Source organism: Miniopterus schreibersii, assembly GCF_964146895.1.
Source record: "Miniopterus schreibersii genome assembly, chromosome: 3".
Taxonomy (NCBI): domain Eukaryota; kingdom Metazoa; phylum Chordata; class Mammalia; order Chiroptera; family Miniopteridae; genus Miniopterus; species Miniopterus schreibersii.
Window position 1 is genome coordinate 5,502,831 of NC_138103.1, and position 15,667 is coordinate 5,518,497.

General features: G+C 44.4%; 1 protein-coding gene across 1 annotated transcript in view; it reads left to right on the forward strand.

Moving 5' to 3' along the window:
- PDILT (protein disulfide isomerase like, testis expressed) overlaps window positions 1-15,667 on the forward strand; it is a gene marked incomplete at its 3' end in the record, with an annotated part of 31,296 nt that overhangs the window by 6,632 nt on the left and 8,997 nt on the right. The window contains exons 3-7 of the mRNA XM_081131702.1: window positions 4,020-4,153; window positions 5,034-5,171; window positions 7,807-7,917; window positions 7,998-8,123; window positions 14,640-14,837. Coding sequence (XP_080987828.1) covers window positions 4,020-4,153; window positions 5,034-5,171; window positions 7,807-7,917; window positions 7,998-8,123; window positions 14,640-14,837 — 707 coding nt within the window. The remainder of the gene's footprint in view (window positions 1-4,019; window positions 4,154-5,033; window positions 5,172-7,806; window positions 7,918-7,997; window positions 8,124-14,639; window positions 14,838-15,667) is intronic.

Below are 15,667 nucleotides of genomic sequence, written 5' to 3' on the forward strand. Positions count from 1 at the left end.
AGGATGGACCTCCTGAGGTTACTGGGAAGATGACATAGATTTGCAAAGCACAAGCCATGACATGTATCTGGAGCACTCACTGTGCCCCAGACACTGTTCTTGTCCCTTCCCCCGTCACAAAAACCCAATGTAGGAGGTGCTTTTAAGCATGGAGAAACTGAGGCACAGAGAGGTAGAATGATTTTTTCAAGGTTCCATGGGACCCACAAACATTTTCTGTAAAGGGCCAGATGATAAATATATATTTAAAAATATATTTTTATTGGTTTTTAGAGAGAGATGGAGTGGGAGAGAGAGACAGAGAGACAGAGAGAGAAACATCCATCGGTTGCCTCCCACACACACCCTGACCAGGGATCAAATCTGCAACCTGGGTATGTGCCCTGACTCGGAATCGAACCCTTGATCTTTTGGTGCAGGAGACAACGCCCAACCAACTGAGCCACACTTTCCAGGACCAGATAGTAAATATTTTAAGCCTACTGACCAGACAATCTCTGTCAGAACTGCTTAACTCTGTTGATGCAATGGGCAAGCAGCCATACATAAGCAAATGGGTATGGCTGTGTGCCAATAAAACTTTATTTATAAAACCAGTTGGCAGACCAGATCTAGCCCACAGCTTACATTGTGCTACACTCTAAGCAAGTGGCAGATACGGTTATTATTATCAAACTATTAGCTTCCCGACCCTAGTGCAGGGCCTGGAACACTTAGGTTCTTAAAGTGTAGTTTTCGGTTTGAATGGGATGGCACTGCGAGGGCCTGCTGCAGGAGGCAGGCTTGGGGTGAGGACCCGGCCCCTATTATTGCTGGGTTTCCCATCTCCCTTCTTCCTCAGTGCTTCCCTCCAGCCAGGGAAAGAAGCAGTGGGATGCCAGGATGGAGCAGGGCCTGGATTTTAGCTATGAGAACTTGACCCAGCTTTTCAATTTCTCATTTCCTAAGCACGTTGAATAGTGGGTGCCAGCTCTGCCCACCTGACGGGCTCCTCGGAGCTAAAAAGGGCGAGACGGTTTGACTTCTATAAAAACCTCTGGAGGAGGCAGGTGGGGTTTCGTTCTTGTTGGGTCAAAGCCCCAGACCGCCTGTCTAGCTCCCAAGGATTGAAGGGGGAGACTTGGCCTTGGCTGCCTCCCTGGAGGGAGGGAGACTCAGGTTGCCTCCAGGGCCTCAATAAGGATGCACAGCCGGTGCCTGGGACTGTGCCTCAGAGCCACAGCCCCAGGATGTCATCGACACAGGTTCATACCTCAGTGGTCACTGTCCTCTGGCTCTGACCCAGGGGCCAGGGGAACTCCTGCACAGTGGGCAGGGCCTGATTTGCAGGCACTCAGGAAAGAACTATTTGCCAAGTTCAGAGCTACCTCAGTCCCTGGGGTCTAGAGGGGCAAGAGGAGCTCACGCCTCCCAGAGATCAGCTCCCTGCAAGCCAGCCAGCTAGTGAGTCATTCAGCTCACTCACTCACCCTCCGGTGACTCCCTGGCACCCAGTGTGAGCCGGGCGTGACAGGGGCTACTGAGCAAGTTAGCCAAATGTCAAAATTTTGGGAAGAGAGAGATACAATGAAGAAAATACGTCAGGTCGGAAAATAGAGAACGATGGCAGGGGGAGGGGTGAGAAAAGACCCATCTGAGACCTGAATAAGCCGGAGGAGGTGCCCAGCCAGCTGAGGGAAGGGCAGCCGGGGAGGGACTGGCAGATTCCAAGCCCAGGGTGTGTGTGTGCGTGTGCGTGTGTGCGTGTGTGTGTGTGTGTGTGTGTGTGTGTGTGTAGTGGGGGGGGAGCAGGGGCTGGAGTCCGGACAGTGGGAAGTGGTCAGAGAGACAGATCTGAGCACCCAAAAGTTACACCTGTTCAGAGGGGTTAGTTCTCCTTTCTTGTTGTTTTCATAAGTTTTAAACCCACTCCTTTCAGGACACTTAATTGGCTCAGGTAAAAGCCTATAAGAGAAAGTTTCTTTCCATGATAGGTGTCTGTTTTTTTCCCCCCCTGAAAAATGGCTCTGAACACCGTAAAGTTAGAAACTCAAGCTTGGGCCCGACCCGGGAGGCAGGCTGACTGCAGTGGGGTGGTGTCTGGTCTGAGGGTGTCAGGAAGCCTCGCCCACCCCCCTCTGGCCCCGGAGAGCACCACACCCTTTTCCCCTGAACTCCCACAGGCCCGACTCACTGTGGCCTTTTGAATGGCCTATTCTGTATCCACTGAGCTGAACACAGTGTCCCCTATGGCCAGAAATTCTCCCTCTGGGCATGTATCCGCCAGAGGCGCGGAGCCCAAACTGGAAACAGCCCAAATGCGCCCCAGCGGAGGGTGGATTTGCGAGCTGCGGGGCAGTCACACAGGGGACGCCCCGGCAGCTGTGTGAACGGAGCTGCAAGCACAGGCGACATGGATGAATCTCACACGCACGACGAAGCCAGACCTGAGAGCACAAACCGTGACCTGCACGGCTTTCAGGAGCAGGCCCACTGAAGCGCTGTCAGAAGTTAGGATAGAAGTTGCTCCTCGGTGGCGGCAGGGGCAGGGCAGGGCAGGGGCTGGGAGGGGGCATGCGGGCACTTTTGAGGGACTGGCAATGCTCCATTTCTTGATCTGGGGGGTAGTGACTCAGGTGTGTTCATTTTGTCACAATTAATCAAACTATTTATTATAATTTGTGCACCTTTCTGCATGTAAATATGCTTCATTACAAGCTTTTTAAAGGTCAAATGTTCTTAGGAAATATAAGCAAAGAACTGAAAATAGTCCTTTCCAGTTAATCTACCAACACAATGTGCGTTCACCAGGGCCCTTGAGCAATCTGTCCTGTCGCAGGGCCTTTGCACAGGCTGTTTGCTCTGCCTGAAAGCTTTTCTGTCTCCTTATTGCCTCCTGTGTAACTCCTACACATCCTTCAGTTTTCACCTCTTAAGTAATTTCCTCCAGGAAGCCCTCCTTGATTTCACAGCCTAGGTCATGTATCTTTGCTACTGGCTCACTGAACTTGGTTTTATATACTTATTTGGTTGTGCTTATACACTTGTTTGTATAATTACTATCTTTCCTTAACAGAATGGGAGCTGCAAACGATGGCATTGTGTCTGTTTCTGGCCACCGTTATAGTATATCCCCAAGAACTAACACAGCGTTCGATACCTTAGTAGGCACTCAATGTGTATTTATCAAATGTCTGAAGAGTAAAAGAATTAATGAGTGAGCGAGTGAATAAAGCCCTATACATGTAGCCCAAGGCTACTCATGACAAACATTGCTTTATCTCATAAACCCACTTAAAATGCTCCATTCTGTTCTGTAGCAGGCTTTCATACAACATTTGCGCCACCTGCCATCATGTGAAGCTGGCGATCCCAGCAAGCACACGTCCATCTGTAGCCTGGTGCACATTCGCACGTCATTCCACCTCCCCAGATACCGCACATATCTCACAATTTCAGAAGCCAAGGCTTTTGTGTGCTTGGCCCCTCCACACGACAACTGAGAAATGAAAGTCAGGACTGACAACCTTAGCACAAGTTTGTGTCTCAGCTGAGCAACTGGAGACACAGGGATATGGCGGAATTTTCCCAAGGTCACGGAGCTAGCTGGTCGTTTGATTTTATTTTATTTATTTATATTTAAAAATCTATCTTACTGTCACTTTGGTGGGCGAATGAGAAAAGAAGGCTGGACTTGCTTCCTCCTGAGTCTGATCCTCGGATTCGCTGGCGGGGTGGCCATTGGCAAGTTCAACTTCAATTTCCTGTCTTCGAGAAGGAGGGGAGTAATACTGTCTAGCCCTCAGGGCAGGGTTGTTGTGGATGGAATGCCTGGTCCTTGGTAAGTGCTCAGTCAAGTTTACCTGCTGTGTTAATGTTCTTGCCTTGGGGCTTGGTGGGGAGGAGAACTGACCGTGGCCTTCAAGGGGTGGGACCCCAAGATGAGAAGCTTCCACACGTTAAACTTGGGAAGGACAGGCCTTGCTACACAGTTCAAGAGAAAACTTCTGTGGGATCAATTTCCCTGTCTCTCTCTCCAGGAGTGGTTGAATCTGCTGCCTTGGTCGTCTGGCTGAGAAGACAAATTAGCGACAAAGCATTTTTGTTCACTGACACCCAGCAGGTGGTCGAGTTTGTGAAAGCCAGGCCCTTGGTGATTATAGGCTTCTTCCAGGTACTGAGTTCAAGAGGCAGGAGGTGGCTTTTCAACTGGTGAGGAGTCCCGTGTCAGGGAGGGGACTGAGGGAGGAGAGGTCCTATACTTGGGTTAATTCCATACCTACTCTTCATTTCCCAATGAGCTGTTTTTTTGGGGGAGAACAGGTTTAAAATGAAGGGGGGGAAAAGTAAGCTGAATGCAGTAGGAGAAGCTAATTAGAGAAAAAGACAGGAGTGGAGAGAGGAGACTGAATTGGTTTTGATAGTATAACTGATCATTCTGGGGTCTACTTAAAATAGCACTGAATAATCAATAATTTGCAAATTGATTTTCCTTTTGGAGAACGGGTTTCTTGTACATCTTAACTCATTCCCTACAACTTTGATGACTCCTCCACTTCTGCCAGTGAAGTCAAAATTTTGGTGTTAAATTTATACCTGGAGAGAGAATGTACCTCTTTCTCTCTCATCCCACTTTTTGACAGTGTTTTTGGCCCCAATTTTCTTTTAAGCTAAAGAATGAAGGCTGAAGCCACAGCCATATCTTGATACCAAATTTATATTTGATACTACATGTGGTCAAATCAATTGCCTCTCCTGAAAGCAATTAAGGAATAAATGTAAAAAGCCCCCAACCCACTCTCATACTTGGAAAAGGTCAAGTTTATCAACTCTCTCCATTCATCTCTGTGGATTTGCCTGTTTTGGCTTTAGCCAGAGCCATAAAAGTATTCTGAGTATGAAACAGCCATAAGATGGGATTTTGGGTATTGAAGCAAAACCCCAGAAGTTGGAAAGGTAAGGAGACAAGTTGGTCAGCCCTTGCACCTTGACCTTAAATGAGCCAGGCATTTTGCTTTCTACCCAAACCTTACCAAACATCCTTCCCCAAACAGGACTTAGAGGAAGAAGTGGCCGAGCTGTTCTACACCACGATCAGAGACTTCCCAGAGCTAACGTTTGGAGTGATAGCGATCAGCAATGCCGTGGGGCGTTTTCACGTCACCCTCGACAGTGTTCTGGTGTTCCATAAGGTAGGCCTTCGATCCTATTGCTAGTGAGGGGGTCCCTAGTTCAAAATCAGGGACTGTGCATGTATGGATGGGCTTTGGGTGCAAATTCTGGTTCTGCCACATGTGAGCTAAGTGGCATTGGACAAGTCGGTGTTTGCAAAGTCAGCTTCCTGGTGTTTCTCTGGCCTTTCTAGCCCTTCTCCTACAAGCTCATCCGCTTTTCTTTAACCAGTAAGTGCCATTAAGTCTCAATCTTCTGCCCTGTGTTTGCTTCTGGCCCATGCTCCCCCACCCACCCTCTATCAGCAGTTATTATCCAGACACCCAGTGGCTTATGAGTCTCCATCTCCTGCCAGACTTCTCTCACCTCCAGACCTTTATACCCATCACCAGGTGTCTGAGCCTGGCCAAGTCTTAATCTCCCCTCCAAATCCTCTTTCGGGGTTTTCTCTCCCAAAGACTGGAACCACCATCTCTTCCTTCTCCCATCTGAGCAAAGCCAGAAGAGCCAGGCATCATTCTAACACCTCCCTCTTCTCCGCCCCTCATGGCCAACTTGTCACTCCAACCCTAGTGATTTTAAATCCAAAATATCCCTTGCACCTATCCACTTGTCTATAATGCTTCCCTCCCAGACCAAGCGACCGTCGTAGCCCACAGCCTAACGGAACAGCCTAAGGCAATGTCCACCCAGCTGATCTGCCACATTCCCCTTTCTCCTCTCATGAGCAATCTTTCCAAAATTCAAATCTATTGGTCACTTTCCTCTTTCTCACTGAAAGCCTGTTGGTGAGTTCCTATTGTTAATCCTATTATTATAGAATAAAAATTCAAGTCCTTAACGAGACGGACAAGGCCTTCCGAAGCCTAGCCTCTGTGACACACCTTCCTGCGTGCTCTGGGGTTTAGATCTGAACTATCCAATACGGCAGCTGCTCATCACTTGTGACTATTTAAATTAAAATTTTAGTTCCTCGGTCAAACTGGCTTCATGTGGACGGTCGCTACTTTATTGGGCAGCATAGATTCACAGAGCATTTCCATCGTCACACAAAGTTCTATCGTGGTCTCGTTCCTGGACCATGCCTTACTCCCTCCTCACACAAAGCCAGGTTCTTACAATAACCATGTTACTTACAGGTATGGCTCAGAGAGGTTAGGTTACTTGCCCAAGGCCACAGAGGAGACAGGTAGTGATACCCAGATCTGCTTGACTCTTACAGAAGACTGTGAGCCCACTGCATTTTCACATGTGCCCACGCAAATCAATGAAGGGCTTTTATTTGAAGAATAAAATAATTTCATTAGTGTTTCTGAATGGGACAACACAGAGTCCAGAAATAGATACAAATACATATGGGAATTTACTATATGATATTTTAGATTAATAGGGAAAAATGTACATTATTCAATGACTAGTGTTGAAAGAATTGGATAGCCATTGAAAGCAAAACACTAAAGCTAAATTCATACACCACTCCTTTCACAAGACCTTGGAAGGGCCAGAAGATGCCACGGGGGTCTGCTTTGTAGTGTTGGAGTGGGAAAGCTCTTTATAAAGCATGACAGAAACTCCGAAACAAGGAAAAGAAATATTGATAAATCTGGACCACATAAAAATTTAAAAGTTCTGCAGAATAACCCAAAAGCCAAGTAGCAAACTTGGAAAATGCATTTGGGAGAGATTTGGTCTATTTTAATGGTTAAGGACATGGACACTGGGGTCAGACTGCCTGGGTTGAAATCTAGGCTCCACCTCTTACTAGTTTAGAAAACTTAGGCAGGTCACTTCACTTTTCTGTGCCTCATTTCCCTCAACTGTAGAGTAGGAGAAATAATAGTATGTAGCTCCATGAGATGTTTTGAGGATTAAATGAGTTGGGGCATATAACATGTTTAGAATGGCAGCTGGTACAACATGAGATCTCAATAAGTCTAGTCAGCATTATTGGACTATTTTTATGACCAGAAAAGACTTTGGACTTTATCCAGAAGACAGCAGGGTCTACGAAGTATTTAAGCAAGAGAATGACATGATCAGATTTGCATTCTAACAACAGCGCTCTGGCTGAAGTGTGGGGGATGGCTTGAAGGAAAGCAAGGGGAGGAATTAGAAGACCACTCGGACATTTTTTCAAGAGTCCAGGAAAGAGGTGTGGACTAGGATGTGGGCTTGGTGGAGATGGAGAGAAGGAGATTAAAGATGAAGAAATTAGGAGATAACTAATTCTTTCTCCTTCCCCCACACAGACTTTGATCTTGGGCTACAGAGAATAATAGCACCCCCTCTGTGGACCCAGGTCCTTCTGAGAAGACATCATCAGGCAGGATTAGACATGTAAAAATCAGGGAAAACACACCGAGGAACCTGGGGGGACTCTTAAGACCATGATGTAGGCTTGGCCCTTGGAAGGGAGGAAGGAAGGAAGGAAGGAAGGAAGGAAGGAAGGAAGGAAGGAAGGAAGGAAGGAAGGAAGGAAGGACCCACAGGACAATCCGCCGGGCTGTTCACATTTATGAAGTGCCTAGATTATTGGATTACATTGTACCATGGTGTTTTCTTTTTATCCAAGGGGAAAATTGTGCTGTTTATATTTAGTAAGTGTCTGCATCATGGAAGCCACTGCCCTCCAATGCTTTTCTTCTTTTGTCCAAGGGAAAAATGGTGAACCGCCAGGAGCTTATTAACGACAATACCAACAAACGTATCCTCCATCAACTCATAAAACAGCATCTTACAGGTTTTGTTATTGAATACAACACTGAGGTCAGTGAGCGAAGCTCCCCGAGGAGAAGGGTGGCTGGGGCCCCTGCGCGTGGGATGACCTGTGTTCCTTGTCGTTTCAGAATAAGGATCTGATTTATGAACTGAACATCCTGAATCACATGCTGCTTTTTGCCTCCAAGAGCTCCAAGTCGTTCAGTATGATAATGCAGCATTATAAACTGGCGTTGAAGGAGTTCCAAAACAAGGTCTGTGGAGGCACCCTTCTTCTTCGGGGTTCCCCGATGGAGATCCTAGACTTGTAGACCCATTTGGTTGCCCTACTGATTATAAATTAAGCTAGGCACAATTTGCATGTTCATTTACATATAACTTGACTGATTTGCATTTCAATGCTGTGTATTAGTTACTATTTAATTTTCTATTCTAATTTTTTCCTATTGTTGACATTATTACAATTATTCCCTTTTTCACCCCCCTTCGCCCCTTCTACCCAGACTCTGCCCTCCCCTCCCCCTGGCTGTGAGCACATTGTCGCCTGTGCCCATGGAGAATGCATATCTGTTCTTTGGGTATTCTCTCTACCTTCTTTCATCCCATCTGGGCAGCCCCCTGAGACATGCAGGCGTTCCATGTATCCATGACTCTGATTCTATTTTGTTCATCTGTTTATTATGTTCATGACATTCCACAAATAAGTGAGATCATATGGTATTTGTCTTTCTCTGAGTGGCTTATTTTGAGCATTATAATTTCCAGTCTGTCCATGCTGTCACAAAAGGTAAGAGTTCCATCCTTTTTACAGCTGCGTGGTATTCCACTGCGTAAATGTACCACAGCTTTTTTATCCACTCACCTACTGATGGCCACTTGGACTGTTTCCAGATCTTATCTATTGTAAATAATGCTGCTATGAACATCAGGGTGCATATATTCTTCCTAATTGGTGCTTCAGGTTTCTTAGGATATATTCCTAGAAGTGGGATCACTGGGTCACGAGGCAGCTCCATTTTTAATTTTTGAGGAACCTCCATACTGTTTTCCACAGTGGCTGCACCAGTCTGCATTCCCACCAGCAGTGTACTAGGGGTCCCCTTTCCCCACACCCTTGCCAGCACTTATTTGTTGATTTGCTGATGGCAGCCATTCTGGCAGGTGTGAGGTGATACCTCATTGTGGTTTTAATTTGCATCTCTCTGTTGGTTAGTGATGTTCAGCACATTTTCATATCTCTCTTGGCCATCTGTATGTCTTCTTTGGAGAAGGGTCTATTCAGGTCTTTTGCCCATTTTTTAATTGGATTCTTTGTCTTCCTGGTGTTAAGTTGTATAACTTTTTATATATTTTTGAAATTAACCCTTATCAGATGATCATTGGCAAATATGTTCTCCCATACAGTCGGTTCCATTTTCCTTTTGCTGATGGTTTCTTTTGCTGTGCAAAAACTTTTTACTTTGATGTAGTCCCATTTGTTTATTTTCTCCTTTGTTTCCCTTGCCCCAGGAGACATATCAGCAAAAATATCGCTACAAGAGATGTCTGAGATTTTACTGATAGGATTTTTATGGTTTCATGTCTTACATTTAAGTCTTTTATCCATTTTGAGTTTATTTTTGTGTATAGTGTAAGTTGGTGGTCTAGTTTCATTTTTTTGCACGTACCTTTCCAATTTTCCCAACACCATTTATTGAAGAGACTGTCTTTACTCCATTTTATGCTCTTCCTCCTATGTCTAATATTAATTGACCATAGAGGTGTGGGTTGATTTCTTGGCTCTTTGTTCTGTTCCATTGACCTATATGCCTGTTCCTAAGCGAGTACCAGGCTGTTTTGATGACAGTGGCCTTATAGTATAGTTTGATATCTGTATTGTGATCCCTCCAACTTTGTTTTTTTCTCTCGCAAGATTGCTGTGGCTATTTGGGGTCTTTTTTGGCTCCATATACATTTTTAGAATATTTCTTCTAGATCTGTAAAATATGCCACTAGGATAGATTGCTTTGGGTAGCTTGGACATTTTGATGATGTTAATTCTTCCAATCCATGAACATGGTATATTCTTCCACTTGTTTATATCTTCCTCTATCTATTTTTTCAATGTCCTGTACTTTTCTGAGTACAGGTCTTTGACTTCCTTGGTGAAGTTTATTCCTAAGTATTAACTTTTTTGTTGCAATAGTAAATGGGATTGTTTTCTTAATTTCTCTTTCTGATAGCTCATTATTGGTGTATAAAAATGCCATCAATTTCTGGATACTGGTTTTGTATCCTGCTACTTTGCCAAATTCATTTATTAGATCTAGTAGGTTTTCTATATATAATGTCATGTCATCTTTGAATAATGACAGTTTTACTTCCTTCTTTCCAATTTGGATGTCTTTTATTATTTTCTGATAGGTGAGGCTAGAGCTTCCAGTACTATGCTGAATAAGAGTGCTGAAAGCAGACACCCTGTCTTGTTCCTAATTTTTAGGAGAAGGCTTTTTAGTTTTTCCCTGTTGAGTATGGTGTTGGCTGTGGGTTTGTCATATATGGCCTTTATTACGTTGAGGTATTACTCACACTTTCCTGAGAGTTTTTATCACACATAGGAGCTAGGTTTTGTCAAATATTTTTTCTGTGTCTATTAATCTGATGATGTGATTTTTACCCTTCATTTTGTATATGTGATGTATCACATTTATTGATTTGAGAATATTGTACCAGCCTTGCATCCCTGGAATAAATCCCACTTGATCATGTTACTTGATCTTTTTAATGTATTGCTGAATCCCATTTGCTACTATTTTGTTGAGGATTTTAGCATCTATGTTCATCAGAGAGATTGGCCTATAATTTTCTTTCTTTGTAGTGCATCTGGTTTTGGAATTAGGCTAATGCTGGCCTCATAAGAAAATCTTGGGAGTCTTCTCTTTTTTAAAAAATTTTATTTGGTTAATTCTCACCTGAGGATATTTTTTCCATTGATTTTTAGAGAGAGTAGAAAGAAGGGGAATGGGGAGAGAGACAGAGAGAGAGAGAGAGAGAGAGGGAGAGAGAGAGAGAGGAGTGCAGGACACATCGAGCCTCCTGCATGAGCCCCGGTCAAAGCTGGGGATCGAAGCCCACAACCCAGGTATATGCCCTTGACTGAGAATCAAACCTGTGATCCTTCAGTGTCTAGACTGATGCTCTAACCACTGAGCCATGCTGGCCAGGGTGCTCCTCTTTAATTTCTTGGAATAGTTTGAGGAGGATAGGTGTTAGTTCTTCTTTGATGTTTGGTAAAACTCACCTGTGAAGCCATCTGGTCCAGGACTTTTGTTTGCTGGGAGTTTTTTGATTACTGCTTAAATTTCATTAGTTGTCATTGGTATATTCAGGTTTTCTGATACTTCTTCGTTGAGTTTTGGAAAATTGTATGTTTCTAGGAATTTGTCCATTTCGCCCAGGTTGTCCCATTTGTTAGCATGTAGTTCTTCATCCTATTTTCTTATAATTCTTTGTATTTCTGTGGCCTCAGTTGTTATTTCATCTTTCTTTTCTTAAAAAAATTTTTTTTCATTTTACTTTTTCCATCACATTTATCTTCTCTTTTTTTTTTTTAAGTATATCTTTGATTTCAGAGAGAGAAAAGGAGAGGGGAGAGAGAAATAGAAACATCAATGATGAGAGAGTCATTGATCAAGCCCGCAACCCGGGCATGTGCCCTGACCGGGAATTGAACCCTGGTTACCTGGATCCTGGGTCGACGCTCAACCGCTGAGCCACGCCCGGCCGGGCCATCACATTTGTCTTCTCTATGCCCTATTCTACCTCCACCTCCAGCCCCCGCAATCACCACGCTGTATCCATGTCCATGAGTTGTCTTTTTTTGTCTTTTTTGTTCAATCCGTCCACCCCCTTCCCCAACACTCCTTGCCCACTCCACCAGAGCTGTCTGCCTCCTTTCTATGAGTCTGTCTCTATTTTACTTGTTAGTTGTTTGTTCATTAAATTCCACATATGAGTGAGATCATGTGGTACTTATCTTTCTCTGATTGGCTTATTTCACTTAGCATAATGTTCTCCAGGTTCATTCAAGTGGTTGTAAAGGGTAAAATTTCCTTCCTTTTTTCAGCTGCATAGTATTCCATTGTGTAAATGTACCTCAGCTTTTTATCCACTCATCTACTGGGCTGCTTCCAGATCTTGGCTATTGTAAATAATGCTGCTATGAACATGGGGGTGCATATATTCTTTTGAATTAGTGTTTCTGGTTTCCTTGGATAAATTCCCAGAAGTGGGATCACTGGGTCAAATGGCAGTTCCATTTTTAATTTTTTGAGGAATCTCCATACTGTTTTCCATAGTCCGTAGTCCCACCAACAGTGCATTTCATCTCTTTCATTTCTGATTTTATTTATTTGGGTCCCCTCTCTCTTTGTTTTTTGATGAGTCTGGTTAAAGATTTATCAATCTTGTTTCACTTTTTGAAGAACCAGCTTTTGATTTCATTGATCTTTCGTATTGTTTATTTTTAGTCTCTATGTCATTTATTTCTGCTCTGATCTTTATTATTTTCTTCATTTACTTAGGCTGGGCTTTTCCTGTTCTTTCTCTAATTCTTTAAGCTGTAGGGTTAGAATGTTTACTTGAGGTTTTTCTTGCTTCTTGAGGTAGCTTCATAGGCCTGTAGTGCTAGGAATGTCCCTCACAGGGCTGCTTTCTCTGTGTCCCATAGATTTGGGGTTTGGGGCTGTTGTGTGTTCATTTTCACTTATTTCCAGGAAATTTTTTATTTCTTCCTTGATCTCCTTGGTAACCCACTCACAGTTTAATAACATGCTACTAGTCCCCATGTGTCTCTTCCTTTCTTGTCAACCCTCTGCTTCTTCTCTCATCTTTGATAAGTTCCACTGGTATTTCATGGACACGCCCCTCTAAGCATGGGAACTGCTGTGTGGGGGCAAGACCAGCCCTGTCTGAGGTCAGGGACTGTGAAGGCCTGGAGTGTGAAGCAGCACAGTGTCTGGTAGGTAATTAAATTTCTAGGCTTTAGCATCACACAGACTTGAGTTCAAATTCTGTTCCTCTGAGAAGTGGGTTTTGTTTTAGGTGAGATTCTTAACCTCTCAGCCTCTCACGTGTAACATGGAGCTTTGTGGTAAGAATTAGAGGTACTTTATAAAGCAACGAGCAAATGTACAATAAACAGTGCTTATTACTGTGGACATTATTGTCATTAGAAACCGATCTGTTTTTCCTAAGCACTATACCTACAATTCTGCAGTTACCACCACCTGGACCATAGGGCCTATTTTTCTCTTTATTTTTGCAAGAAGTGCATTAATGGCAATTTTTTTCTTTTGAAGAAAATGACTGAAATTTAAATAAAACGGTGAAAAACTTTGTAATCCAAAATAAATGGAGTAAAGCCTCTAGGTCACAAAACTATTTAGTTGTACATGCTTCTTTCCACCTTATTATTGCCCAGGAGTAATGCTCTAAGCAAAGCAATACTGCTTGTAACTATATTTCCTGGTTTATATCATTTTAAACTTTAAGATTTTTTTGATGTAATTAAATTGATCACAATCTGATTGCTTTCCCTCTGGATTTATTAATTTGTTTAACCATTTGTTGTCTGGCTTCTCTACTAGAACATAAGCTCCATGCCTAGTAGGCCTTCCATGAATACTTGTTGAATGAGTGAAGTTGTGTATTTCCTTGATAGAAAAATAATTTAAAATAATAAGTTGACATGTCTTGAGCATTTTCTACCTCCAGTCACTGAACTCAGCCTTTACAGACATTGTCCTGTTTAATTTGCATAGCAACCCTGAAAGGTGGGAGCTGTTATAATCACTTCACAGAAAACAAAACTGAGGCACAGCAAGGGGGGTTACTGTTTTGCCCAAGGACGAAGGATGAAAGCTCAGGACCTTCTGGCCCCCACGTGTGTGGATGGTGATAGGAGGCTGATGACGGTTGCCTGTGGGTGCCCTAGGGTGCAGGGCTGCACCTGCCTGAGGAAGGGAGGCTTTATTGTCTTTCAGTGGGCTCCACAGACTCTGCAGTGTGCGTGCCCTCCCGCAGCCGCCCACAGTTTCTCTTCCTCGGTAAGGGATTTGTTAACGTAAGAAACATTCAAAGCTGTGAAGAATTTTTGCGAGTTTATTTGAGCCAAACTGTGGACGCATCCCGGGAAGCAGAATTTCAAAGGACTTGAGAGAATGCTCCGGAGAAGGGCAGTTTTGCACCTTGTTTTAAACATTACAATCAAAAGAGGAGGCCCAGTTGGGTTACCTGAAATCCATCGGTGATAGACTAAGGAGGCGGGGGAAAGCAAAGCGGGGAACCTCTGGGACTGGATAAAAGTAAAATGAGAGACACAGGTTTCTTTTACTTAGGGGGTGCAGGATAGTTAACAGTCAGCAATTAATATAACAGTGATTAGGAGGTTGTTTGTGGTCCGGTTTGTGGTTTTTAGGGCCTGGAAAAAGGGGAAATTACTTTGTTTTTTTGCAAAGGCATGTTAATTAGATAACCAACAGGCCTAGTTAAGGCAAAGATTGACCTTTGTTAGGGAAAAATACTGCCTCAGGACAAGACTACCCGCCCGAAGCTGCTTTTGGTTGAACTACGTTTTAGTTTCCCAGCATCCTTTGTGGTTACCGCAGGCCGCCCGGAGCCTGTCGGGTTTAGTGCGCGGCCCCTTCTCGCAGCTTCCTCGCCCAGCTTCAGTTCTTTACCTCTCCCCGGCCCGGGGTCCAGAGAGACTCAGGTGTCGCTTGATCCGGCAGATCCTCTTCATCCTGGTGGATGCCGACGAGCCGAGGAACGGGCGCATCTTCAAATACTTCCACATCACAGGGGTCGACATCCCCGCCGTCCAGATCCTGAACTTAAGTTCTGACGCGAGGTACAAAATGCCTTTCGAGAACATTACCCTCCAGAACCTCAAGAAATTTGGGCACAGCTTCCTGAACAGAAAGGCCAAGGTAAGTTTGTCCTTGAGCAGGGTTTACCCCGAACCTCAGGGTCACTTATCTTTTCTTATTCTGCTGGTTGGCTCATCTGATTGACGCTGAAGAAAGGTCAAGCTCAAGGTTCCATGTGGGGACATATCCCCATGTCCCCCACCTCCAACCTATTCAACTTTTGATCCGTCCTGACCCTGTAAAACTCCACCATTAATTCTTTATACTTAGAGTAAAGGTATTTCCTTGGCAGAAATTACCAATTTGAAATGCAGGCACCCCCAGGCCCGATACCCTCTTTTCAGATTCTCATGTGAAAGATTTACTTGGCTGAAGGGTAGATGGTTGCTGTGCGGCTGGAGATGGGCTGAAATGTATTAAGTAATCAGGATTCAACCTCAAAGGCTTCAGGGGCCTTTTCTTTGGAGAGCTGGAAGGGAGGCTATTTTGCTAGAAGGGAGGAGAGGCTGCCAACGGGTGGCATGGTCACCTGCTGCCGCTCAGCACTTGCCACATACTCCACCGCCCTGCCCATTTAGGTGACCGCATTTTTTATTTTCTAAATGGGGACACTTTTGAGGGTACTGGGGACATTCTTTAAAAGTATTGTTGGACAGCAGGAATAAATTGGGATTCTCCAGGCCAACCCTTTGCTCTGGGGGCTTCTTTCCGTCCTCGACCTTCTGTCTATATCCCCACAGATAAAAATACTTCCCCTGCAGTCTTCCCCAGCGAACGCTGTTTTTCTCCTATGCACGTTGTCACAGGCCAAGCGGTGAGACTGGTGTCCCCCATGTGACTTCTCCTATCTTCGAGACGCCCCCTCCCCCAGGTCCTTTGGGTCCCGTGCC